At 44.3% G+C, this 25670-nt stretch overlaps 1 protein-coding gene across 1 annotated transcript in view; it reads left to right on the forward strand.

Moving 5' to 3' along the window:
- The window catches only part of LOC307240590 (glutamate receptor ionotropic, kainate 1-like), a gene marked incomplete at its 5' end in the record, with an annotated part of 33105 nt that extends 7911 nt beyond the window's left edge, over window positions 1–25194 (forward strand). Inside the window, 14 exons of the mRNA XM_080014415.1 lie at window positions 1062–1319; window positions 6726–6907; window positions 7867–7920; window positions 8621–8791; window positions 9422–9565; window positions 10950–11057; window positions 13627–13743; window positions 14816–15019; window positions 16402–16625; window positions 17361–17479; window positions 19073–19290; window positions 21052–21277; window positions 21368–21618; window positions 25013–25194. Coding sequence (XP_079870541.1) covers window positions 1062–1319; window positions 6726–6907; window positions 7867–7920; window positions 8621–8791; window positions 9422–9565; window positions 10950–11057; window positions 13627–13743; window positions 14816–15019; window positions 16402–16625; window positions 17361–17479; window positions 19073–19290; window positions 21052–21277; window positions 21368–21618; window positions 25013–25180 — 2444 coding nt within the window. The 3' untranslated portion in view covers window positions 25181–25194. The remainder of the gene's footprint in view (window positions 1–1061; window positions 1320–6725; window positions 6908–7866; window positions 7921–8620; window positions 8792–9421; window positions 9566–10949; window positions 11058–13626; window positions 13744–14815; window positions 15020–16401; window positions 16626–17360; window positions 17480–19072; window positions 19291–21051; window positions 21278–21367; window positions 21619–25012) is intronic.
- Window positions 25195–25670: the final 476 nt, after the last annotated feature.

Genomic DNA, 25670 nt, shown 5'->3' on the forward strand with positions numbered 1-25670 from the left:
CTCGCTGCACGCTGGCGCAGTTGATTAAGTGCCTGCTGCACCCTTTCCCACCGGTGGGAGGGATGGGGCCCCCTGCTACCGGTGCGACTGTCTACCGGGGCAGCACGCACTGAAAGTGAAGGCTGGTGCACGCCAGCTGAGGTGAGGTTGGATCCCGGCCCTGCGGGTGCCGGGCGCACCGCTGGCCCGTCTCGCCCGCGCCGTTAGGGAGGTGGAGCAGTTACGTTTTGTGTGAGCATTATTATCGGACATTTTGACCGGCAAGTTTATAATTTTTTTAATAATTTTTCTTGATTTTTTACATAAATTTTACCAGGAAAAAAAAGCGGTTATTAACGGCTGACAGAAACACTGACCCAAACGTCATTAAGCAAGTGATGTATTGTGCCGTAAAGCGTAACGCACTTTTCCTGCGGCTTCAAAGCGGAACACAGAATTTACATATAGCTTTTTGGGGGCCCTATGCAAAATGTTGTTTGGGGGCCCCTGATTTGGGAAATTATGGTGGAGGGATTCCAAACTCTCTAAGGTGGTCTGGGGGTATGCATTTAACAGTAACATGCATCAATCTGGTGCCCTAAACAGGAAAAGAGACTGGATCCGTGAAAAGCTCTCAAATTCAAATCAAACATCTTAAGTTGACCCCAGCAATTTAAACCTACATAAAATGATAATAAATGGTAATCACCGGGGATCCCCTCAAGAAACGCCTGAAAACTGACAGGATTTACCCAATCTGCATTTTCCTTCAAATGTTTATTTTAAAGGAAACAAAATTAAGGCAGTGATTGCAACTGATGAATACTGAACAGAAAAAGATCCCTTTCCCACAAAAAAACAATAAATAAAATAAATAAGGCCATTACACAGGCTTCAGGTGCCCCATGCTTTAGCAAGAAACCGCCCTGATCGAAATGATTCTGAAGCTGTTATTCTAAGGTAAAAAGAAATGACATAGTGTTGCTTTAAGTAGTATTATCTTAGTCCTGATTTAGATTAAACCCGTCTGCTAAACCGCTCCATAAAGTTGAACCGTATTCCTCAACCCCCCCCCCCCCCAGTTTGTGACCAGCTCGCCCTGGGCGTGGTGGCCGTGTTCGGCCCGTCCCACAGCTCCTCGGTCAGCGCCGTCCAGTCGGTCTGCAACGCCATGGAAGTTCCGCACATCCAGACGCGTTGGAAACACCCGTCGGTCGACAACAAGGACACGTTCTTCATCAACCTCTACCCGGAGTACACCGCCATCGCCCGGGCCATCCTGGACGTGGTCACCTTCTTCAAGTGGAAGAAGCTGACCGTGGTCTACGAGGACAGCACTGGTATTACATTCTTTGTTTTTGTGTATGAAACTTTTTACAGTTTTGATCATGATAACAGTGTTATTTGTTAGGCTATGTATCGTTATAATTAAAGTGTCCTAATATTTTTAGGGGGGGCACAAGCCTATTTTGCATGATAGTGACTAGTGAATCTTGGACATTGTTGCGGTTCCCCCTGCCACACGCCACCCGAGTGGTGTTTTCAGGGCCCTCTGACACAGAGACACTGGCGATTGGGGTTGAAAATAAACCAGTTTTATCGTAGCGAGTGGGCAAGGTGGAACAAGCTTGGAGCAGATGGACATGTCATGACAAGGGCTCCTTGCTTGCTTGTTGCTGCTGCCTCTGCTGGTGCTGCTGCTTTGGATATTTCTGGTTGTCGCTGATCCTGCTGGTGGGAGTTCTGTCGGCGTCCCTGGTTTGGCCAGGTTCCACGGTCCCTGTTGATGCCCCTGCTGCAGCGGTTGCTGGTACCGTCGTTGTCTCCACCGTCGTCGGGGCTGCTGATGGTGCCAGTGCTGCTGCTGGTGGTGTTTCTCGCACCCCTGGTTCTATCAGGGGTTGTGCGACTGTTGATGGTGCTGGTGAAGGGCAGTCTATGGAGGATGGGGAGCGGCTCTCTCCTGGCCTCTTACTTGGTGTTGCTGTTGACGCTCCTGTTCCTGCCACTGCTACCCTTATTGTTGGTGACTCCATAGTGTGCCTGTGAGGGGATGTGAGACCAGGTGCCTCTCTGGTGCTACAGTGGCGGATAAAAACCACGTGCGAGCAGTTACCACGCATTCTGCACAACGTCCCTCACATTGAATCTCTGGTGATACATGCTGGAGCAAATGAGAGCAGAAAAATCTAAACTATGAAAGAGGGACTTCAGTCAACTCTTTGAGACTCTCAAGAATACCGGTAAGAACTTCATTATCTCAGGTCCACTGAGTCCCTTTTCTGCTGGCTACACCTCTGGCTAAAAAGTTATTGCATGTACTGGAAGATTCCTCATTGACAATTTTCATCTATTTTACGACAGACAAACATTGATTAAACTGGATGGGGTTTATCTAAATACGGATGCATCCAAGATACTCTCGTCAAACCTGCTACAAATGTTACTCTCATGTATGAGTCAGCCATGTTGAACTGATGTGACTGGGAACTGGGTGACTTCAACCTGAACTTGCTGAATGACACATCAGATTATTTTAAGGAGGTTAGTGGTAGCCTTAGCTATCCCAACTGATAACAGAACCCACTAGACCAAATTTGAAAGATTTTTCTAGGTTATAATTGATTTTATCTTTTCCTATAGGGTTGACAAAATGATTGCCTGTGGTGTTGTCGAGCTAGGAATTAGTGATCATTGCCCTATTGCATGTACTGTATCAGAAATACGATTAAAGAAGATAAAATCTCACATGGTTACAAACGGAAATTTTTGACATTTTAGTAACCAAGCCTTTTTAACTGAGGTTAACCTCAGCGACATGCACTGGAGTTTTTCATAAAACCTTCTTTCAGTTGTTAATAAACATGCACCATTCAAAAAAATTTAAGACATAAAAGACAGAGTAACACCCTGGTTTTTACACGAGTTGTCAGCTTTGCTAATGGAGAGGAACAGTGCCTGGTCTCGTGACAGACACTCAGGGGATCCTTTACACTGGCTATCATTTAGGAAATTTAGAAAAAAATGTGAGAAAAGTGAGAAAAGCCAAATCGAATTATTATGCAGGCCAAATTTCTAGCTCCTAATCAAAGCAGGCAAAACTCTGGACAGCAGTGAAGTCAAACAAAAACAAAAACACTAATTCCCTACATAAACATATAAAATATGGTGACTGCTTGATTTCTGCACTGATTGAGATTTGCCTATAGCCTTCAATTAAAACTTTGCTGATGTTGGGCATCTATTGGAAAAGCTATACACAGGTCCCCTTCATGTTGATGTTGATGGTGTGTGCACCACGAACCATGTTTCTCACTTCACCTTTCAACCCTTCTCTCCCAATGATGTTCTTGAAGCATTGCAAGCCATTGATACCAGTTCAACTGGAGAGGATGAATTGAATATTTATTTTCCAAAACTGCCTGCCTCAGTTATCACAGAGCAATTAATGCATATATTTAAACTTTCTATCTCAACTGGCAGATTTCATTGTGTTTGGAAATCGGTCCATGTGATTCCTTGACGTAAAGGAGGTGATGGAGCTGATTTAAATAATTACCGTTTAATCTCCGAAATACCCCCGCTCAGCAAAAATCATGGAATCTTTGGTAAACCACCAACTAAAGCCTTTACTTTCAAGTCACTCAGTATTTTGTCTGCATCAATCTGGTTTGAGAGCTAAACACAGCCCTATTTCAGCTATTACATTAGTTACAAAAAATATAGTATCTGCTTTAGACAAAAAGAAACACTGTGCTGCCATTTTTGTGGATCTGTCAAAAGCATTTGATACAGTTGATCATCCTATGCTCTTACAATGATTATGTAGTATTGGTTTGGATAGAAAGGCTTGCAACTGGTTTCAGAATTATTTGTTTGAGAGGAGTCAGTGGGTGACGTCTGGAAGTGGCCAGTCTGAGTATTTGCCAGTAACAAAGGGTGTTCCGCAAAGTTACATTTTGGGTCCTGTCCTCTTCACCATTTATATTAATGATATTGTCTCTTCATTGAGTGGTTGTCAAGTCCATCTTCATGCTGATGACACTATTGTGTATTGTATTGCTGATTCTGTACAACTGGGAACCTGCAACTTTCCTTTGATGCTCTTCAGGAAGCTCTCATTCATGTTCAACTGGTACTTAATGGAAATAAAACAAAATTCATGCTGTCTAAAATATTGATTGTTATAGTTTGCATATATCCACTGTTAATGGGTTTAACATTGAGAGAGTCACTGAATTTAAATATCGTGGTATCTGGATTGATGAGAAATTTACTTTTAAATACCAAGTGGACAATCTTGCCAGCAAACTGCGACAAAAAACTTTTTTTCGTTTCTTTTTCCGAAACAGAACCAGCTTCCCTATCATAAGTAGGGAAAGGATTGTTGAAGCAGTTTATGGATTATGGAGATGTAATTTATAGAAAATGCTGCTCCTTCCACTCTTAAACCCCTAGACACGGTCTATCATTCTGCCCTCAGATTTATTGCTGATGATAGATATTATGCTCACGATTGCATCCTATATGATAAAGTGGGTTCGTCTTCTCTGACAGAGAGCCATAATAAACATTGGTATCTGTTTATCTTTAAGGCCATTACTGGAAAATTACCACCTCGTATCACAATGATTCTGGATTGGATCTATGGATGTTATCTAACCCACTTAAATGACTAGCTTTGCACAGTCTGAACTTAGAAAGTCAGCCTTGCTCCAGCTTCTTAGAATGATCTTCAACACCCTCAAAATAAATGCTGTACTAACTTATGGACAATTTAAAACCATGATCAAAAACCTCCCCGCCTCAATTTGTTAATGTGTTGATTGTTTTTTTTCTGCGTTTTGTCTGTATTTCATTGTTTTATTTATTTATTGCTGCCTAATATAATCTCTGCATCATTGAAAATGAGGGCTACCCTCAATTGTCTCCTGAGAATTTAAAGAAAGGTTGAATGAATGAATGATTTCTAAGCTCACACAAATCTAGATGCATATATGCTCCCCAAAGCAAATAAAATTAACTGTTCGTCAGAGGTCTTTTCATAAAAAAAATAGGTCAGGAATCAAAGAGAGATTGTGGAGAAGTAGTGGTGAAACGTGTTTTTTTTCTCAAGTTTTAATAATTTGTCAAATTATGATTAAGTATATTATAAATAGGCAGAAAAAATATGTAAAAATGTAAAATAACCACTGAACATCCCTGTCCCAGGAGATGAGACCCAGCCAGGATGAGACGTTTGATTTTAATTTGATTTTCTCACACAATTCTGTGTTAGCGTAGTGAAAGTAAGCAGTAAGTGGAGAGTAAAATAAGAGTGTGTTATTTCAAAGTATACTTAGTCCACTCACTATACTTTTGATGTATTGACAATAACTGTACAAAAGTTGTGTTCAATTGAAACCACCAAGTTGTACTTAGTGTGTTAGAAGTTGTACTCAAGATTTGTTTAAATATATTAGAAAATATATTTTCATGTTTTTTTGGTTACTTTTGAAGACCCAAATAACACACTTTTAACAAGTATACTAGTTAAGCTTACGTTAGTTCCATGTTTCAATATAATTTTTATGCTGTAAGTGTATTTTCACTACACTTACAGCATAGTAGTAATTGTACACTAAAACTGTACTTTAAATTAGTACATAAAGTAAATATCAAGTGCCAAAAACACTTGGGTAGAAATGCTTTTAATACACTTTATATACCAAAAATATACTTAAAGTATGAAGAAATATATTTTTGGCTTTCACTTAAGTAGGCATAAACAAGTGAAAAGAGGATTGAGTGGGTATCAGGTCAATATATTTATTAATTTCAATATTAATTCCTTACATACATATTCCATATATGGCCCTATATTACATTATGTCCTTATATGTCCCTATATAATGTTTTTTATATGTCCTTTTATATCCCAGTATTATATGTCTCTATATTATGGAACATATATGGAACACCCTCCCCCAGGGCGACGACAGACTCCCCTCCTCTTTTCTGGAGCGTGGGGCCTCGGGCTGCTGTGCTGGCTGTTGGTGGTGTAGCCGGCTTGGCTGTTAGGGGTCTGCTTAGAGGGGTTCCCTGGCTGCTGGGCTGCTGCATGGTCCCGGCACTGGCTGCTGGGCGAAGTAGCTAGCTGCAGCCAGTCACCCATGGTGGCTGATGCGACTGCTTCTCCCCTGGTCCGCCGCGGGACACCATGGGTGCTGCTTCTTCCAGTTGGGACAGGGCTGGTGCTGTTGCTGCCGTTGACCTGCTGGTGGCTTCAGTGCATCTTCGGACGGCCCTTCTGCGTCCCTTCCTCCCCGTGCCGGAGAATCCGTGTTCAGGTGCCGTTAGGTGCCATTGTGGCAGATCCCCCTGCCAAACGCCACCTGCGTGGCGTTTATAGGGCCCTCCGACACAGCAGAGATATTGCAAACAAACCACTTTATTGTAGAGAGTGGGCAAGATGTAATAAGCCGGCAGCAGGTGGAACATTGTCATGACAGAGGCTCTACCTCTGTGTGTATGTGTGTGTGTGTGTGTGTGTGGGGATGGGTGATTTACCTGTTCCCCGTTGATTGCTCTAACGAGCAACAGGCGTACAGCCACCTCTGAACTCGGGCCCAATTACCTAGATCCAAGACAGGTATGTCTGCTTAAACCACTCCACCCCCACACCACAGTCCCTATACTATATTTTATGTCCTTAATAATAATAATATGAATGTCATCACGTTCATTTGAGGTGTGTTTTCTGCCAGGCCTGATGCGGCTGCAGGAGTTGATCAAGGCTCCGGCGAAGTTTAACCTGAAGATCAAGATCCGCCAGCTGACGCCGGGCAACCAGGACGCCCGGCCGCTGCTCAAGGAGCTGAAGAAGGACAAGGAGTTCTTTGTCCTCTTCGACTGCTCCTACCGCATGGCGTCCGAGCTCCTCAAGCAGGTCTGCACTCACGGATTAGGGAGACGGATCAAGCTCTTACATTTCAGACCAATGGATAATGATAATCCAATTAAGATTTAATGCCAGCCTTTAGACTTGAACATACAGGGGATTATACTGCTGATAGATAGATAGATAGATAGATAGATAGATAGATAGATAGATAGATAGATAGATAGATAGACAGACAGACAGACAGACAGACAGACAGATAAATAGATTGATCGACAGACAGACAGACAGACAGACAGACAGACAGACAGACGGATAGACGGATAGATTGATTGATAGATAGACAGACAGACAGACAGACAGACAGACAGACAGACAGACAGACAGACTGTATTATTATTACTTTTTAAATTATTTTTATTATTATTATTATTTTTATCCTCAACCCTTCCACTTACATTTAAGAAAACATTTAGCAAGGTTTGTTTTTGTATAAATTTATTTTCCACTCCATTCCATTACCATCCTTTTTTAGAAATTGAGGCACTCGTGATTGTTGGCACACGGGCTCGTTTGGTTACATTAGTTATTTTCAGCTGCTTAAGTGCCGCTAAATCACTAATGTATTTCTCATGGGAGGACATCAACATATGCTGTCAGAGTAAGCAGGTGAAATAAGAGTTTGAGCAATATATTTGTCCATCCCATCGTTTTATCTACCACTCTAATATTGATTCTGTTGTAATGGATGTGGAAAATACTTTATTTAAATGTCCTAGATCATTTATTATTCATTTGATTTGATTCATTTGAACGAAGTTCATATACTGACCTGAAATCTCTCCAGTAAGCTGAAGACGAAGCATAGACCGAGTTCACTGAAACATCATGTGAAATTAAGTTTATGCACTCTCGGACCCAAATACACATATTTGCATATAGGATTGTAATACTATTATATAAATATGTATTAAAATGATAATTTTTTTCTGCTATCTCTTCCACAGCTGTCTTCAATGGGCATGATGACAGAGTACTACCATTACTTTTTCACAACGTTGGTGAGTTCCAAGATCTAAAACTCTGCAACAACCACAGTTTGTTTTGATTATTCTAGACTGAGAATAATTAGATAGATAGATAGATAGATAGATAGATAGATAGATAGATAGATAGATAGATAGATAGGCAGGCAGGCAGGCAGGCAGACAGACAGGCAGACAGACAGACAGACAGACAGATAGATAGATAGATAGATTGATAGATAGATCGGTAGATGGGTAGATAAAAATATAAAAGAAGATAGAGAAAGAAAATGGCAATATATAATAAAACTCAAACTGAACTGGAGGATGGAAAAAGCTGAAAATGTACAATAATTCTAATGGTAAACAATAAATATGACCTAAAAAGCAACAAAAAATGAATAATAATTACCAAAGAATAAGCAAGAAAAACATATATATACATATATACATATATACATATATATATACAATAAACCTAGACACTAACTTGAAGATAGATACATTTCCATGGACAATAATATAATAAAATGAACAATGAACCAGAAAAATGTTCCTAAAGATAAACAATGAACAGTAAATGTACAATAAACCTATTGACATTAAACATTAAATATAAACCTAAAATCCGTGAACTATGAAGACCTTATCAAAGACTTTCACGTAGGGAATTAAAATGAATGCAGGTATCTGGCACTGTACGGCTCTCACACTCCGCCGCTCCTTCGCGCCCCAGGATCTGTTCGCTCTGGACCTGGAGCCATACCGCTACAGCGGGGTGAACATGACCGGCTTCAGGCTGCTGAACATCGGCGACCCCTGGGTGGCCTCCACCATGGACAAGTGGGCCCTGGAGAGGCTGCAGGGCCCCAAGCAGGAGAGCGGCCTCCTGGACGGAGTCATGACCGTAAGTGACTCTGCATTTACATTTTTACACCTTGGCTCTTCCGGAATTGTCACACACTTAGAGGGCGTATGAGTTCTGAAAGCTCTAAAACGGTCAACATCTCGAGAGAAAATTCTCTCGATGTGTGTAAATACTTTTTTCAGTAGGTTATATCAAATGTGTTTTTCTTTATATTCGATTCTTTACTGTTCCACTGCAAATACCTCCGAAGGGCATGGTTTAGCTGTCCGATGAAGCTTTATTGCTATATCTATATCTACGTTGCTATGTTTTTACATCTATTGCTTGGGTTCTCCACACGCACCAGGCTCATATCACAGACTATCAACTCTGTTAGATAGATAGATAGATAGACAGACAGACAGACAGACAGACAGACAGACAGACAGATAGATACTGTATTATTATTTATTTTTAAATTATTATTATAATCATCCTCAACCCTTCCACTGGGTTGGACAGCTGGACTGACTGACAGACAGACAGACATATAGACAGACTGCAGTGTAACAGAAGCAATAGGCAATAATAATAATAAAGTAATGAGAATGTAATGAGTTTTGCACCTTATATACAGTAAAGGGGCGTGGCGCCGCCGCGTGGTCAGACCCCCTCCTCCTCTATCCGCAGACGGACGCAGCGCTGATGTACGACGCCGTGTTCATGGTCGCCGTGGCGTCCCAGCGCGCCACGCAGATGACGGTCAGCTCGCTGCAGTGCCACCGCCACAAGCCCTGGCGCTTTGGCCCGCGCTTCATGAACCTGTTCAAAGAGGTCACACACACGCGCGCACACACGCACACGCACACACACACACACACACACACACTGCCGTACTCCCTGCGCTATCATTATTCTCTGTCAAGCGTCCTCTGTATCAGTGTTTTTTATTTTTTTCAAATTCCCCTTAAAAAATGTCTAAAAGATTGAAATGAGCTTTGGTGTTGCCGGATCGAAATTGCGGGACTGCACTCATTCATGGAATTCACCAGTTCCAGCCGGAATAGCAGCTCTGTGTTCATCAGAACAAGATTCACTCAGAAGGTGTTTCGCCACTAGACAAGGTTGCCAAAGGTTAGACTATTTTTGAGATTCGGTTCTTGGCCAGTCACCCGGTAAAAAGAGATTCTTTTTTCCCGATGTTCGGGCTCCTTTTTCATTTGATTCAGTTGGTTTAACGCACGCCCAGCGAAAGACGAATTCCGATGAACGATGAACGAGTTCATTATTTTGAGTCCCTCGCCCACTCTTTTACCGCGGTGGCTCCCGACTCCCGAGTTATTCAAAATAATTTTTCGCTATGAACAAATCGCTCGCGAGTCTTGCCTCTCTACCTAGTGGGCCATAATAATGACCACAGTGTGACGTGTTTCTGGCGTTTTCAGTGGTTAACAGGACAGTGGTGTGTCGCTAATATAGCCTCATAACTTTTACTCTGTGAATGTGAATTTGATGCGTGAGTGTATTGTATCTGCAAACTCCTTTATCAGTCGCCTGCAATCCCTTTTGCCTTATTATCGGTTCCCCCTCTCTCTCTCTTTCCACAGAGTATTACAAATACATATCACTGTCTGGCTGTCCCTCGGGAACTTTCAGTCAGAGATAAAATTCAGTTGAAAATAGGGGAACAAATTCGGCTGACTGAAATGACATGGTCTTTATTATAGCCATTGCTTATTAAATAAACTATTATCAGATAATTAAAATAGAGCTACAGCTACAGTCGGAGCTGGAGTAGATATCCGGTTCACCCCGTTGTCCCAATCACACATTTTCTGTGCTTTTGCAGGGCTTGTGGGGCTTTGATTGGGCAACCCCCCCCCCATGGCATTTGGTTATGCTGTATTATATAATACAATATAGTAATAGATCAATAAACGTTGGCACATTGTGGTTTTTGAAATGTCAACATATACACGTGGTTTTCATTTCCCCATGACTCGGGCAGTCTGTCTGTCCATCAACCGGTTAGACTCACCGATCAGTATTAGTGTTGTTAGGGCGAAATGTACTCCGTATTGGACAGCCAGCACTCCTTCTTCTCACTTCAAGCAGAACTCCTCTCTTCTCTTCACCCGTTTCGGAAGCCGTACTTCCGCCTCTCGCTTCTCGGCCGTAATCCCTCACAAATCCTTTCCTTTGCGTCGCCGCTCCTCAGGCGCAGTGGGCCGGCCTGACCGGGCGCATCGTCCTCAACAAGACGGACGGCCTGAGGAAAGAGTTTGATCTGGACATCATCAGTCTCAAAGAGGACGGGACCAGTCGGGTGCGTACGGACGCGGTTTTGCCGCTTTCCGGCCGTTTTCGCACATGGCCGCTGCGTGTTCGTATGCGTGCGATTGTTTGATACATGACACTAACAACGACATTTTTTTTTTTTTTTCATCCGCCCGACGCTTTTTCTCGATGCTTCTTCCCCGCCCTCTTTAAAAAACAAAAGGGCTTTGTGGAGGGCGGGAGCCGCCTTAATAAGAGGTGGATCAAGGTTTGTGCTCACGCTTGTTCCGATCCGAGCTTTTGTGGTTTGCCTCGCCCTTTTTATTTCCACCCGAAACCTAATGGTCGCCGTCAATGCGGTCTCCCTTCTTCTCCTTCTCCGACTCAACCTTAGTTGTTTCCTCCTGACTGCTTTTCATGTAAAGTTGTGACTGAACGTTGTGAACTCCCACATTCCTTGTTTTCCTGTCCTTGCGTTCCAAGCTTTCTGTCCAGCACTCTGGCGCCGTCAAGATGTAGCAAACGATAAAAAACAATATTTAAGATCAGAAGCTTTAAAGAACCTTTCGGATAAGACAAGATAATTGTGGCAGTCCCGCCTGCCGCACACCACCTGAGTGGCGTTTCCGGCTCCCCTCCAACACAAGAGACATAGGAAGAGATGTTGCAAACATGTTGCCGGTTTATTGTAGAGAGCGGGCAGGATTTAACAGCTTGGGAGCAGGTGGACACATGTCACGACAGAGGCTCTCCTCATGTGTGTGTGGGGATGGGGGTTTTACCTGTTGCTCGTTGGTTGCTCTGATGAGCAACAGGCGTACAGCCACCCCCGATCCCGGGCATGGTTACCTGGAGCAAAGACAGGTGTGGCGGCTGATCCCACACCACTCCCACACCACAATAATATAAGACAATTTGGCGTGACAGCAGCAAAAAAACAGTACAGTGGAGAAAGGTTGCATGATGTAGCACTATGCTAACAAGTAGCACTATGCTAACTAGTGACTAGTGAGCCCGATATGGGCAAGTAGCAGTTAGTCTACAGTAAGTACAAGATTCAGTATTGCGGCATTACTAATAAAAATGGCATAGAGACTTTTCTTCTATTACCATACCATGCTGTTGTTCAGCGATTGAGCTATGTTTAGTTCTTAAGGTCCCCCCCACTGAGCAGATAAAGTCTCATTCACCGCTCAACATGGATTTATTTCAACTTATCGACTTTGCTGGATGTGGCACTTCTCCCACTTCTCCTGAACTCTCTCAGACTGACATTTTCAGAATGTAAATTCCTTGAAATTCTTGAGATGGTGGCGTGGGAGTCACAGTTAGCTGGATTTTCCCCCAGAATTACCATCTATTTTTTGGCAGGCTTTCCATGTCGGGAGATGCTCTGACAGATGCAGTAAATTTGAATCATAAATGGTCTTAGTGCCTATAAAGTTGACTACCCAATCTGCCATTTTGTTATCATAGATCATATTTATTCTCTATTTTGCCACCCTTTTCAGCTAAATTCAGTAATTAAACTGTAGTTCTGACAGACCGACAAACTCTTAGATTTACTTAAATTATATTAATTTATTCTGCGTCGTTTGAGTTTGGGCGTCTGAGCTCTCCTGTTCATCACTCCTGGCGAGGTGTACAGCAAACATTGACATTCTTAGTGAGCTAGAAATATCGGAGTGCTGAGCTTGAATCCCCACATCTGGTAGGAGAGTAGAACCCAAAAGGTGGATGCAGGGGAGGTGGAGGGAGCGCAGCGACGCAGAAAGCAGGCAACAAAGCAGGTAGGGCAGGAGGGACTGGCTGCCTAAATAGGCCGGCCCATAAGGGCATGGAATCGCGCGGCGCCGTGGAGTTGAAAGCTATGCCTCATAATGACTACTTTTTAAACTTTTGTGCAAAGAAAATAATAATGTCGCTGATTATCTTAAAAAAGCCACAAGGACCTCAAGAAAACTTTTCCAGGCCATGACTCAGTGTAACAGACTAAAACAGAGTTATCTTTGATTCCTCATGCATATATGATTGTGTATGTGATAATGATATATGATTCAATAAATGTTCATCTAAGGTTTCTGGGAATGGTAGAAAATGTATGAACTCTAAATCCCGGTAGTCTCTTAGATATGAGAGAATTTTTGCAGCCATTTAAGTATTGTAAGCACATTTCATTTTCTATTTGGCCGGCAATGGCTGAAAGACAGAAGATAAGGGCTGCAGAGCTCATAATACGTTATCTCTCTGGATAGGTAGAACCCTATCGTCCCTTTTCTGAAAATAATGTAAATCATGTACTTTTGATAGTGTGTTTCAACACCTTGTGAAACTATTCACACATAACCACATAACCAAACAGTGGGAAGTACCAACATTTTACCCAAAACATGGGTACAAGTATTGTATTGCTGTTAACGAATGCTTCTTTCTTGATGATCCAACATAATTAATGACTTAAACATATCCAAAGTCCTAGACGACTAGAACCCCTCCCCTTTCACCTCATCCCCTCTGTACCCTTCTGACCCTACACTTGTCATACACGGTGACCATGACAACCGCCAACACGTTGGCGGATAATTCCTCCAAACCTCGCCCTGTCCTGGCATTTGCAGATCGCCGTATGGAACTCCTACAATGGGCTGAAGCTGACGGAGAAGTTCAACCGCGACAACAACAACAACGTGACGGACTCCCTCGCCAACAGGACGCTCATCGTCACCACCATACTGGTAAGGACCAAGGACGATTATGATTCAGGAGCTGACTTGTGCAAGGTGGAGAGTGTGGTGTGGCATTGGTGTGTTTAAGCAGCCACACCTTACTTGGGTCTAAGTAATTGGGCCCTGGACCAGGGTGGCTGTACACCTGTTGTTCGTAAGAGCAATCAACGAGCAACAGGTAAAACCCCATCCCTACACACACTGGAGGAGCCCTTTACATCTGCTCCGGGCCTGTTCCATCTTGCCCACTTTACATTAACCGGGAACTTTTCAACCTCATCGCCTTTGTCTCTGTGTCGGAGGGCTCTGGAAACGCCACTCGGGTGGTGAAACTACCACAGTGGCACCTGAAAAGAGACACAAGCAGAGATGTTGCAAACACACCAGTTTATTGAAGAGTGTGGTAAGATGTAAAAAGCAGGGAGCAGATGGACACATGTCATGACAGAGGCTCCACCTGTGTGTTTGTGGGCATGGGGGATTCACCTGTTGTTCATTGATTGCTCTGACAAGCAACAGGCGTACAGCCACCCTGATCCCGGGCCCAATTGCCTAGATCCAAGACAGGTGTGGCTGCTTAATCCACACCACCCCCACACTACAGAGAATTTCAATTACACAATAATTATAGAGGGTTGGATTTTCATGAATATTTTATATGACTATGTTCCATAAACAGTGCACATAGTTGTACTTTACTTTACTGTTGTAACACCTGAATCACCCTGTTAAAGTCGTATCTTATCCTACCTTATCTTGTCTTTCCTTATCTCATCTTACCTTTATCTTATCTTACTTTATCTTGTCTTACCTTATCTTATCTTTTCTTATTGTATCTCTTCTTACCTGACCTTATCTTATCTTACCTTAGCTTATTTTATCTGGGAATAGCATACTGTTTAGGATAATTCAAAGGATTCTGTTCTGATTGATACTCAAAATAGTATTTAAAAAAATCCATGTATTCTCACTCACTGTTTGATCTGCATATACAAATTTCGTGACTAGAGGGAAGGAACAAAAATAAAACAAATGAAGTGAATCTTGAATGTGAATCAAAATCTGTTCTGTTTGTGTTCAGGAAAACCCTTACGTGATGCAGAAGAAGTCAGAGAAGGAGCTGGTTGGCAACGACCGTTTCGAGGGCTACTGCCTGGACCTGCTGAAGGAACTCTCCAACATCTTGGGCTTCACGTACGAGGTCAAACTGGTGACCGATGGAAAGTACGGAGCCCAGAACGACAAGGGAGAGTGGAACGGGATGGTCCGCGAGCTCATCGACCATGTGAGTTGACCCAGGTTGTCAAAGGTTTCCGATGCCGTGGTTAGACTCCAAAAGATTCTCTTCCAAATCAGGTCTATCACATAATTCTGTACTCAGGGGACCTTTCTCTTTCTAATTGGTCATAGCTTTAAATAGAGTAAATTGCTATTCATCATCACAATTGAAGCAAAAAGCCTTCTCATGAGCGGAAGACGAGGTCAAGCCAACCAGCCCTGGATGTGCTTCAGCCAAGTGTTTGCTTCCTCCGATGCAGTCTCTCTAATAAGCAGTGAGTGGTGCACCGTGAATGATAGGATTTTAGGGCGTCTGCTTCAGGGAGGACTGCAGCCTGCTCTGAAACATCCAAATGTGAACGGACACGAGACTATACTCGCCTTTATCTCGGTGTTCAGGGTTCATCTTTTAAAACGCTGTATATATTATGTTTTATTTAACCATTTTCTTCTACCCTTGTACAGACAATATGTACAGATGTTGTGTTATATGTATGTATATATGCGAATGAGTGTAAATTGTTGATACAGAGGTTTATTCTTTATTGTAATTTTTTAGGTTTATTGTATATTGCTACATAAAAAAAAAGGACTTGTTTTATATTTATTGGATATTACATTTGTATCTATTTTATTTATTTTTTTGCCTAGTGTTTTGATGTAATGTTTCTATCTATCTATCTATCTATCTATTTATCTACCACCTATCTGTCTGTCTGTCTGTCTATTTCTTACAATGAAATAATCCCACGGCACTATACCACTATCCTGTTAACCATAGAAAATGTCACAAACCCATAGAACCATGGCTATTATTATGGCCTACTGGTAGTTAATGACGCATAACTTATTACTGAGGTCTAAATTAAAGTCCAAGGCTTTTGGCGCAGTTCACATTGAATGCGACTGATTTACTCTTTTCATAACTTAGAAATAAATCGTTTTGACAGAATTTTGTGAAAATTCCACTCACAACGCAGAGCCAAACCGACTCTTCTGACTCAGATTTTTTGTCCAGGAAGCGCTCCCTTGCTCACCGTATGTTACACCAACTGAACCAAATTAATTGAAAAGTCGGAAAATGATTTACTCTTTACTGAGTGAATTGTCACGACTTCAAGGATCTCTTAAAAAAAAGTTTAACCTTTCATCACTCCTAATAGTTCTCACTTTCAGTAGGAAACTTGAGCCGGTTCTAATGAACTATTCTGCCTGGAACTGATGAATGAGATGAATTAGATGAAGCCTTGCAATTTTGATCTTGCAAGACAATGTCTAGATCCATTATTTATTTAAACTGTTTTAAGAGGAATTTGAAAAAAGTGCCACAGTGGTTGAAAACTGAAAGGAAAACGCCCAATATCGTCTCCCCATCCTCCTGGTTTCCAGATTGCGGACCTCGCCGTGGCTCCCCTGACCATCACCTACGTCCGGGAGAAGGTCATCGACTTCTCCAAGCCCTTCATGACGCTGGGCATCAGCATCCTGTACCGCAAGCCCAACGGCACCAACCCGGGGGTCTTCTCCTTCCTTAATCCCCTCTCTCCCGACATCTGGATGTATGTGCTGCTGGCCTGCACAGGAGTCAGCTGTGTGCTGTTTGTCATTGCCAGGTAAGAGGAGCGGCTGGATGAGAGCGGATTAGCGCCGCATGTAAGAACGGGATTGAAGCGCGCGTGTGTGTGTGTGCGCGCGTGTGTGTGCGTGTGTGTGTGTGTGTGTGTGTGTGTGTGTGTGTGTGTGTGTGTGTGCAGAGGAGTATTGGGATGTAATGAGGATGAGGACAGCGGCAGCTCAGCGCTATACGACCAGGTCACATCTTCTGATCATCCCTGTGAATTAGAAAACAGGAACCGCAAAGCCGAGGAAATGGAATATCTTAAAGCAAGAAAAAATATTAAGGCAAGACTTATCCTGTTTACCATTTAAAAAGCGGGAGTAACCGGCTGCCTCAGCAGGATGGCCCATAACGGCGTGGAAGCATGTGGCGCCGTCGAGTTGTCTGACAGAACTGTGCTCCGTAAACTGTGCTCCGTTTGCTTTTAGAAGACAGAACGGCCGCTAAATATCCTTCCCATGTAGGGCCAGTGTTTAAAATCTCTGGACGGATTTTCAAAACGAAGCCGGCGAGAGAGAATTGGAATTTGGTCTTGGCATCAAAGTGCAAGTTCCGATCACAAGGTCCCGTTAAATCAACGCTGTCGTGGTTTTGTCGGGGAAGTAGAAAATTGTGTCGAATCTCGGGAAAGGCTTTGTGTCTGTTGTGCAAAAAAAACAAACAAATCCACTGACCTCTCCCTTGTCACTTCCCTGTCTTCTCTTCTCTCTTTTCTCCTGCTGTTCTTCAGGTTTACGCCGTACGAATGGTACAACCCACATCCATGCAACCCATCTTCAACTCTAATAGAGAACAATTTCACTTTGCTCAATAGTTTCTGGTTTGGCGTTGGAGCTCTCATGCGGCAAGGTATTCAGGTCACGGTTCAGGGATCACCCACCCCGCAGGCTGCTAGGGCCACTGGGCCCCTTTTTAAGGGCCGCCCGCTAAACTCTCTGTACCGCAGTAGGGACTACTGATACCACAAAACCTGCCATTGGCTCCAAATGTCATATATTTTTATTCATATATAACATATATTATATATTCACAAGTAATCTCCAACGTCCTTGATCAATGGTTTCGTATTTTCTTGTTTTTCCGGTAATTTTGCCAAATGATAATTCCACAACTTTAAGCTTTGGCAGGTTTTATTGTATGCGTGAGAGAGATGAAGGGTCATGGACCAGCTCTCTGGTGGTATTTTTGGGAGGAGTTTACGGTGGCCTTGAGCATTCTGTGGGCTGATGTGTCTGAAGGTAACTGCTACATTGCGTACATGGCAGTTTAAACAACCCCCACAGATTCCGTCCTTTTTGCACGAAAAAGCACAGTTTAAGCATTTGCCGCCGCCAAACGGTGAATTTTTTAAAATGGCTACCAATGTTCCAGAAGCACGGTAACCCCGAAATGTAACCCCGTGGTATGTATCCTTTCCATTATATTTTCATGATACTATTTTTTTCTCCTCCCCAAAAACCTCCGCCCAGAAAAGACACCCACGGAGGCTACTTCACTTTGACCTTTGTTTTTCAATTCCATATGTTTTATGACATTAGGTGTCGCTTTTTTCCCATCTTGTCTGTTTTCTGTCTCTGTCTGTCTGTTTGAAAAACATGTGAAATAAGTCACATTCACTGCCTCAGTCTCTGTCTGCCTGTCATCAGTATCTATGTCTATTCTTTCAACTTTTTGTCTTTGTGTTATTATGCCATTCATATCTCTTTACCCATACTACTTTTCCATATATAAGTATCGATATGCGCTATATACTGTATATACTGTGCAGTTTTTCACTATTTATCACCTAGTTTTGGCATAGACACTGTTCAGACTGGGGAGAAAATCCGGCTATTAAGATAAATCTGTTTGGAATGGGCTTGTTGACGTAGCTTTGAAGGATTATAGAGCTGTTATCACTTTTTACTCTGTGTTATTATCCAGAGCACACACACACACATAAATAGTACGCTTACTACTACTCTGTTTATAGCACTTTGACTAAGACCTACGTTTTTCACCACCATCCAGTGCCGGCGTTAAAGTTCCTAATTTATTAAAGAGACATTCTCATTCTTTACTGTACTGCACAGAACACCTAGTTAAAAAATAACCCAAACTTTCCCGTCCCGTCTCCTCCTCGGGGTGTTTTGAAGACAAAAAACAAACTTTGCTTGATTTGCGTCTGCATTTCAATGACCGCATATGAATGAGTTGCGCCGGCAATAACGGAGGTAGGTAAGAAACACGAGTACAGATGAAGCCAAATGAAGCTGTTAATCCTGGAGTCAACACAGATGGGAACGCGGCGCGGTTTTCCTTTAAAACGCAGCCCGCGTAACGAATAGAGAATCAGCCACTAAAAGCTACGACTCAAGCTACGAAGAAAAAAAACAAAAAAAAACGCTCTCCCCTCCCGCTGGGGAACCTTAACCTGACGATCCAACCCGATCGTGTGTCCAGGCTCTGAGCTGATGCCCAAGGCTCTGTCCACCCGCATCGTGGGGGGCATCTGGTGGTTCTTCACCCTCATCATCATCTCCTCCTACACGGCCAACCTCGCCGCCTTCCTCACCGTGGAGCGCATGGACGCGCCCATCGATTCGGCCGACGACCTGGCCAAGCAGACCAGGATCGAGTACGGGGCGGTGAGGGACGGCTCCACCATGACGTTCTTCAAGGTACGTCTCCACGTCGGCCGTCCGGCTCAAACGTAGGGCGACACCACACCGCGCGCCGAGTCTTTGAGTCTTTGTAAGTCGTCGAGAACCGTAAAAGCCTTTGAGTCATAATAATATTATGACTCTATATATATATATATTACATAATATTATGAATATTATGTGCGCACCCTGAATTCACTGGGCTGTTTGCATCCTCGTTTCTCCCTCGTCCGAGGAGAACACAAACACCACAAAACCGTGTGTTTGCCGTTGTCATTGTCCTGCCCCCGCTTTGAAAAATCCGCTTCATTGCCGCCTCCACTCCAATAAAATCCAAAGGTCGCTCTTATCACCGCGCGCAGCGCCTCGGGCGACTCTGTCGATCTGGCCACCTCATGATAAGATGGGCCGATAAAACGGACACAGAGTGTTTAAGGGACGGACCGACTGACAAAGCAGGGGGAACGGAACGATGGCCACTCGCCCGGATATAAAGTCGAGCGAGGGGCAGGGAGCGTGGGAGGCGGCCGCTGAAAATGAATGATGCGATTCGGGGTTACAGATTTTCTGTCCCGCCGTTCCTCCCGCGACCGTTTCTCCTCCCCACCGGCGCCGGCCCGACCTTGAAATAACCTTGGCGCCAACTCTAAACTCTCCGACCGTGCAAAGAAGCACGGTGAAGCGTGAAGGGTGTTTGGCGTGGGGCGGAAGATCAAACAGATAGGAAGAGACGCCCAAGAGATGGATTTGCGACGGGAGACGGGTGGACACGGCTCGTTCGTCCGTTTGCTCTCGAGAACGAGGACTTCAAAGTTTCAGGGAGTGTCGCTGTCGACCGGCGGTCCCCCCACCCGCCCCCGCCCCGCGGTCGCCCTTCTCCGCCCGCGTGGTGCCGGCTCTGGCACGGCGGGGGGGGGGGGTCCATGTGGCCCCCTTTATCCCCGCAGATTGCTGCTTGTGATTACGGCCGCCTGGATGGGAAGAAAGAGGCAGTGTTGATGGCCTGAACAAATTGAATCAGCTGGAGGAGATTTAGAACACAGCTGTCCCATCTTTCTCAGACGGAGCAAGGAGGAACGCAATCTTACACACATACACACACGCACGTGCGCACACACACACACACACACACACACACACAGACACGCGCACGAACGCACACACACACACACACACACACACACACACACAAACACACACACACGCTTAATCGCTACTTTCAAACCTACACACCTGTTTGATAAAATGTGAATTACAGTTATCAGATACGGTTGTGTGAACGCATGCATGTGCAAACACACACACACACACACACACACACACACACACACACACACACACACACACACACACACACACATATGGACGGGTCTATTCACAGCACAAGCAAGAACTTCTCTCTAAAACAAATTATGCTGTATCCTGTAGCTTGTCTCACACGGTAATTACCCAACATCCAAGAAGATGGAGGATTTGTTGATGAGTGCTGGCTTTTTGGCCTCCTTGGCTGGTGAGTGGTTGGGACTTGACCACAGTGCATCAATGGGAATTTCATGGTCAATCACATCACAAAATCAGCCTTCAATCCATTTAAAAAACATTTCAAAATTAAGAGGCTTCCCGAAGAGTCCCCAGAGTTATCCGTTAATTTGATCGCTTCCGGAAGGCCCGTGCGGAAGAATACGACAACGTCGACAAGGGAGACCCCCTTCAATATCGACCCTATTTACGTGACGTTGACGTTGATGTTGACGTCCGCCTGTCTCACCCCTCAACCAGAAATCAAAGATCTCCACCTATGAGAAGATGTGGGCCTTCATGAGCAGCAGAAAGAACACGGCGCTGGTCAAGAACAACAGGGAGGGCATCACGCGCGTGCTCACCACCGACTACGCCATGCTGATGGAGTCCACCAGCATCGAGTACATCAGCCAAAGGAACTGCAACCTCACCCAGATCGGAGGCCTCATCGACTCCAAGGGCTACGGGGTGGGCACGCCCATCGGTAAGAGCGCGGCGGACGTCAGGAGGTCTCGCGAAAGGTCTGCTTCAAAATCCCCACCGATCCCCCTTCCGTTCTCCTCCTCCTCCTCAGGTTCTCCCTACAGGGACAAGGTGACCATCGCCATCCTCCAGCTGCAGGAGGAAGGGAAGCTCCACATGATGAAGGAGAAGTGGTGGCGAGGGAACGGCTGCCCCGAGGAGGACAACAAGGAGGCCAGCGCCCTCGGGGTGGAGAACATCGGGGGGATCTTCATCGTCCTGGCCGCGGGGCTGGTCCTCTCCGTGTTTGTGGCCATCGGGGAGTTTATCTACAAGGCCCGGCGAAACGCCGACATCGAGGAGGTGAGTGGGCGGGAGGAGACGCGCCGCCTGACGCCCCCCGGTGTTGAGAAGGGACCGCAGCGCGGAGTTGAAAAGTTTGGGCGGTTTTTGTGCCCTTGCACCCAGTTTTGGTTGCGCCACGGTTAACATCGTATTGTTATATAAAGTATATTTAAAAAAAAACAAAAAAAAAAAACTATAGAATCGGTTGCATTGCTTAGATGAGATGAATGTTAAATCACATTATTATTGCAAAAAAAAAATGTCAGACATTTTTTTTCAGATTTTCAACACTGCTACTCATACATATTAATTATTATTTATTATAATTTCCTTTTTTTTTTTTATCAGCATTACTCCAAGAGGTTTCATTGAAGTGTTTTCCGTTTTTGTTTTTGCCTGTTTGAGATGCTTTGCAGGCCGTAGGGGGTTGTGCTTGATTGAAGTTATTTTTTCCCTTTTTTTTCCTCGCATGTGTTGTTCTGGCAACGCGAGCGATTGGATCTGACATCCAGAATAGACGGATAGCGAAGCAATTTGGAGTTTTACGGGCTTCGCGAGGGAGTCGAGTCACTCGGCTTTAATATGCAGACGTCGTCTCTGCGTGACTTTTTTTCTTCCTCTTCCTGTCTCTTCCCGTGTGATTGCGTGATCGTTTACGGAATTTGAAGAACTCAAATTGTGAAATCCGAAGAGCCTGTCTTCCTGGGTGGAAAGTCATCGGTCAACGGTTATTTATGTAACTGTTGATATTACAAAACTCACATTCGGGCGAGGCGTGGATGTGAATGGTGACATCAGGCTCCAAGATCCACATGATTTGGGTTACAGTTTGCATTTTTTGTTTTTATCCACAAGCTTACGGGATATGCATTATTTTTATTTATTTTTTTGTTCTTTTTCGTGCATGGCCGTGTCTGACTTGACTTTGTGTTTTTTTTTCTGTTTTTTTTTTGCTTCCTCCTCCGCCGCCGCTCTGCATGCCTGCGTCAGGCGTTTTGTTTCTTTTACGGGGTGCAGTCCCGCCAGTTCCAGCGCCGCGGCTCCACCTCCTCCTCTGGCACTTCCTTGTCCACTGATCTGGAGAGCGGCCGGCTGCTGGGCGACGACATAGAGTAGCCATGCAGTCGCACGCGGTCCACGGGTAGACCCTAGGTTTGTAACGCACACGCTTGTCTGGATCTTCGCTTTCTCTCTCTCTCTCTCTCACAACCCTTCCCTAACTCTTGAGGAGAATCCGTCGGCACAAACTGCACCCGTTTGAGCTGATCGTGACTTTTGACCTTCAACACCCGACCCCTCATACCCCCTCATGTTATATGACGTATGACGTATTCTTTATGGTTGCACCTTTTTTTTTGGACATGAAGCCTAGTCTAACAAATTCAAATTTGACTCCCTAACAAATTTTACGAAGGTCCCACGGTTCAGTCCGACTCGGCCGTGCTCGGGGCCTTTCAGAGGGTACAACGCATCCATAGGGAAACGCTTTCCAAATTTTACCATGCAATGTCACCGCCGAGACATCCCGTTGTTGGCCTGAGAAAATTCAACAAGCGATAGAAACGTATACTGGGTACAGAATAGGTTCACCTGAGACCCCATCCCGCCAGGATTAATAAAGCCCTATCTTATCTCATATAGTCTGCGGTATCTGCTATCCTGGAAAGTTGTAATCTCCCTGACCAAAACGATTAATCAAAACATGAAGAAGAAAATAAAAAAAAAAAGCCAGAATACATTTTTTTTTTTGCAGTTTAAGAGGCTGTTTGAGAGGAAATATCATTTTAGATCTGGAGTAGGATGTGTGTTTTGCCTGGAACTTGCCATTGCTCTTCATTTCTTCATTGCCAACCGTTTAAGTTTAATGGGTGTTTTCCGCACGACTGGTTATCCTTTGTGTTCAGTGAGGGGAGGTGGCAACTACAGGCAACTTTTAACAGGGAATAAATGATGGGTGGTATTGCAGTGATAGTGCTGTATGTTATGAATTGATATATATATATATATATATATATATATATATATATATATATATATATTTATATTTATACATCATACATCATAAGATACAGCACTGGCCCTGTAAACATATTCTATACCCAATGTATACACGCTGACACGGTGTTCTATTTAAATACCTAATTTATTGCTCATTGAAGAAAGAAGCTTTGAGTTTCTTTTGGCAGGAGCAATTTTCTGTATGACATCGCATGTTCAAAAAAACTTCTACCCTAAGGTCAGGATCAAAGTGAGAATGTTTTATGCCCTTTACTAAAACCGGATGGTGTTCTGTTCTGATAGCTAATAATAATGCGCCGTGAACCCTGGCTGTTGTTTGGGCTTGTGCCCATGGTCTTTTTCCCAGGATCTTTTAAAGGTCAAAGGTAAGTCTGGCCGCTCATGCTGAAATGAAGAAAGTAAACCACGGAAATCCACAAGGAGGGCACAACCCTTTTATCGCGGAGCCCGAGGAACAGGAGCAAGGGAAGGTGTTTAAAGTCCCCGGACGCAGCCGAGTCAGTAAAACAACACGGGAAGAGATGGGGGAACAAACCTTGTGTACGCGGCGCTCGATGAAATGTGTTTTTTCGTGACGCAGCGTCTGCGGATTCTGCTGTACGTTTCTCCTCTGTTGGTTTCAATGATTAGCGACGTTTTGAATTTGCAACCCCCCCCTCCCTACATAGGAAGGTTGCACAGTAGATGATGAGTGAAACTCTTCAATCTTAAAGGGAAAACTTCTGTGCTCTCCAACCTAAACCTTATTTCTGTCGGACGACTCTTAGATTTACTTCAAAATTATCTTTATTTATTTCGCATCGTTTGAGTTTGGGCCGTCCGGGGCTCTACCGCTCATCACGCCCGGTGAGGTGCACAGCAAACATAGACATACTTAGTGAGATAGAAATAGAGTGTTGAGCTCCAATCCCCCCATTGGATAGAGGAGTAGAGCGCAACAGGTGGATGCACGGGAGGCGGAGGGAGCGCGGCAAGCAAAGCAGGTGGAGCAGGAGGGACTGGCTGCTTATGCTCCCACGCCCATTATGGGAGCAGAAGCATCTTGTTTTCTGACAGTACCAGCTCCGCATCATTTTTTCGATCATTGGGAGCGAAACCCACGTGATCGGGCGCAATGGGGCGATCACGACGCTCTGCCACGCAGAGTGGAAGAAATACCGGAGTTATCCTTCAACTCTCAAAGATGTCATGTTCGTGAAATCATCAATCCCCCTCCGACTGCCCTGTTCCTTCCCTCCCCGACTCCCTGCCCCCCGTGCCAAAGGACTCTCTATGGCTCTGCGTGGATGTCACGGCGCAGCCGCTGTCGAGCGCCAAAACCAAACGCGGGGTCATAGAGACGCCGCGTTTGCTAAGCTCGGGCCGTTAATGTTGCCGTTGTTCTCTTTGGCAGTTTGAGTCTTTAAGCGCCGTCATGGAGGAGCTGGGTGTCTCCCTGCACTGTTGCAAAACAATCAAGAGGAGGTCGCGATCCTGCGGCAGAGCGGGATCGGCTCTGCATCTGGGCTCCGTTCAGCAGAGACGCAGCGGAGCGGACGAGGGCGGGACCGTCCAGATCTGATCCTTCGCCTCCGAGCCTCTGAAAAGATTGGGGGGAAAAAAAAATTACTGTAAACACTCGCTGTTCCCCAGATGTGTTTGGGGTCTTTTTTTTTTATTAAGAATATTGAATATTGAATATTTAATTATTGTATGAATGTTGTCGGTTTTTTTTTATCCTCATTGCCCCTGAATGTCCATAGGATGACACATTAGAAGATGGAGTTCAACAGCGCTAATGGAATGTTATGAATGCAACAGTATATATGTTGGTTATGACAAATGGAATGAAAGAAAAGTAGAACGTACACTATTTGTATTGGCTCCCATGCTGCTGATTTACCACCACTGCAAGTGTCTGATTTTCAAAGTAAACACTTTTTTGCATATTTTTGAAAATGGTCGTCCTGGCTGGTTTGTTATTGTGAGTTGGAAAAGCAGTTTTGATGTGTGTGTGTGTGTGTGTCTGTGTGTGTGTGCATGTGTGTGTGTGTGTGTGTGTGTGTGTGTGT

The sequence above is a fragment of the Zeus faber genome, assembly GCF_960531495.2.
Source record: "Zeus faber genome assembly, chromosome: 14".
Classification (NCBI taxonomy): Eukaryota; Metazoa; Chordata; class Actinopteri; order Zeiformes; family Zeidae; genus Zeus; species Zeus faber.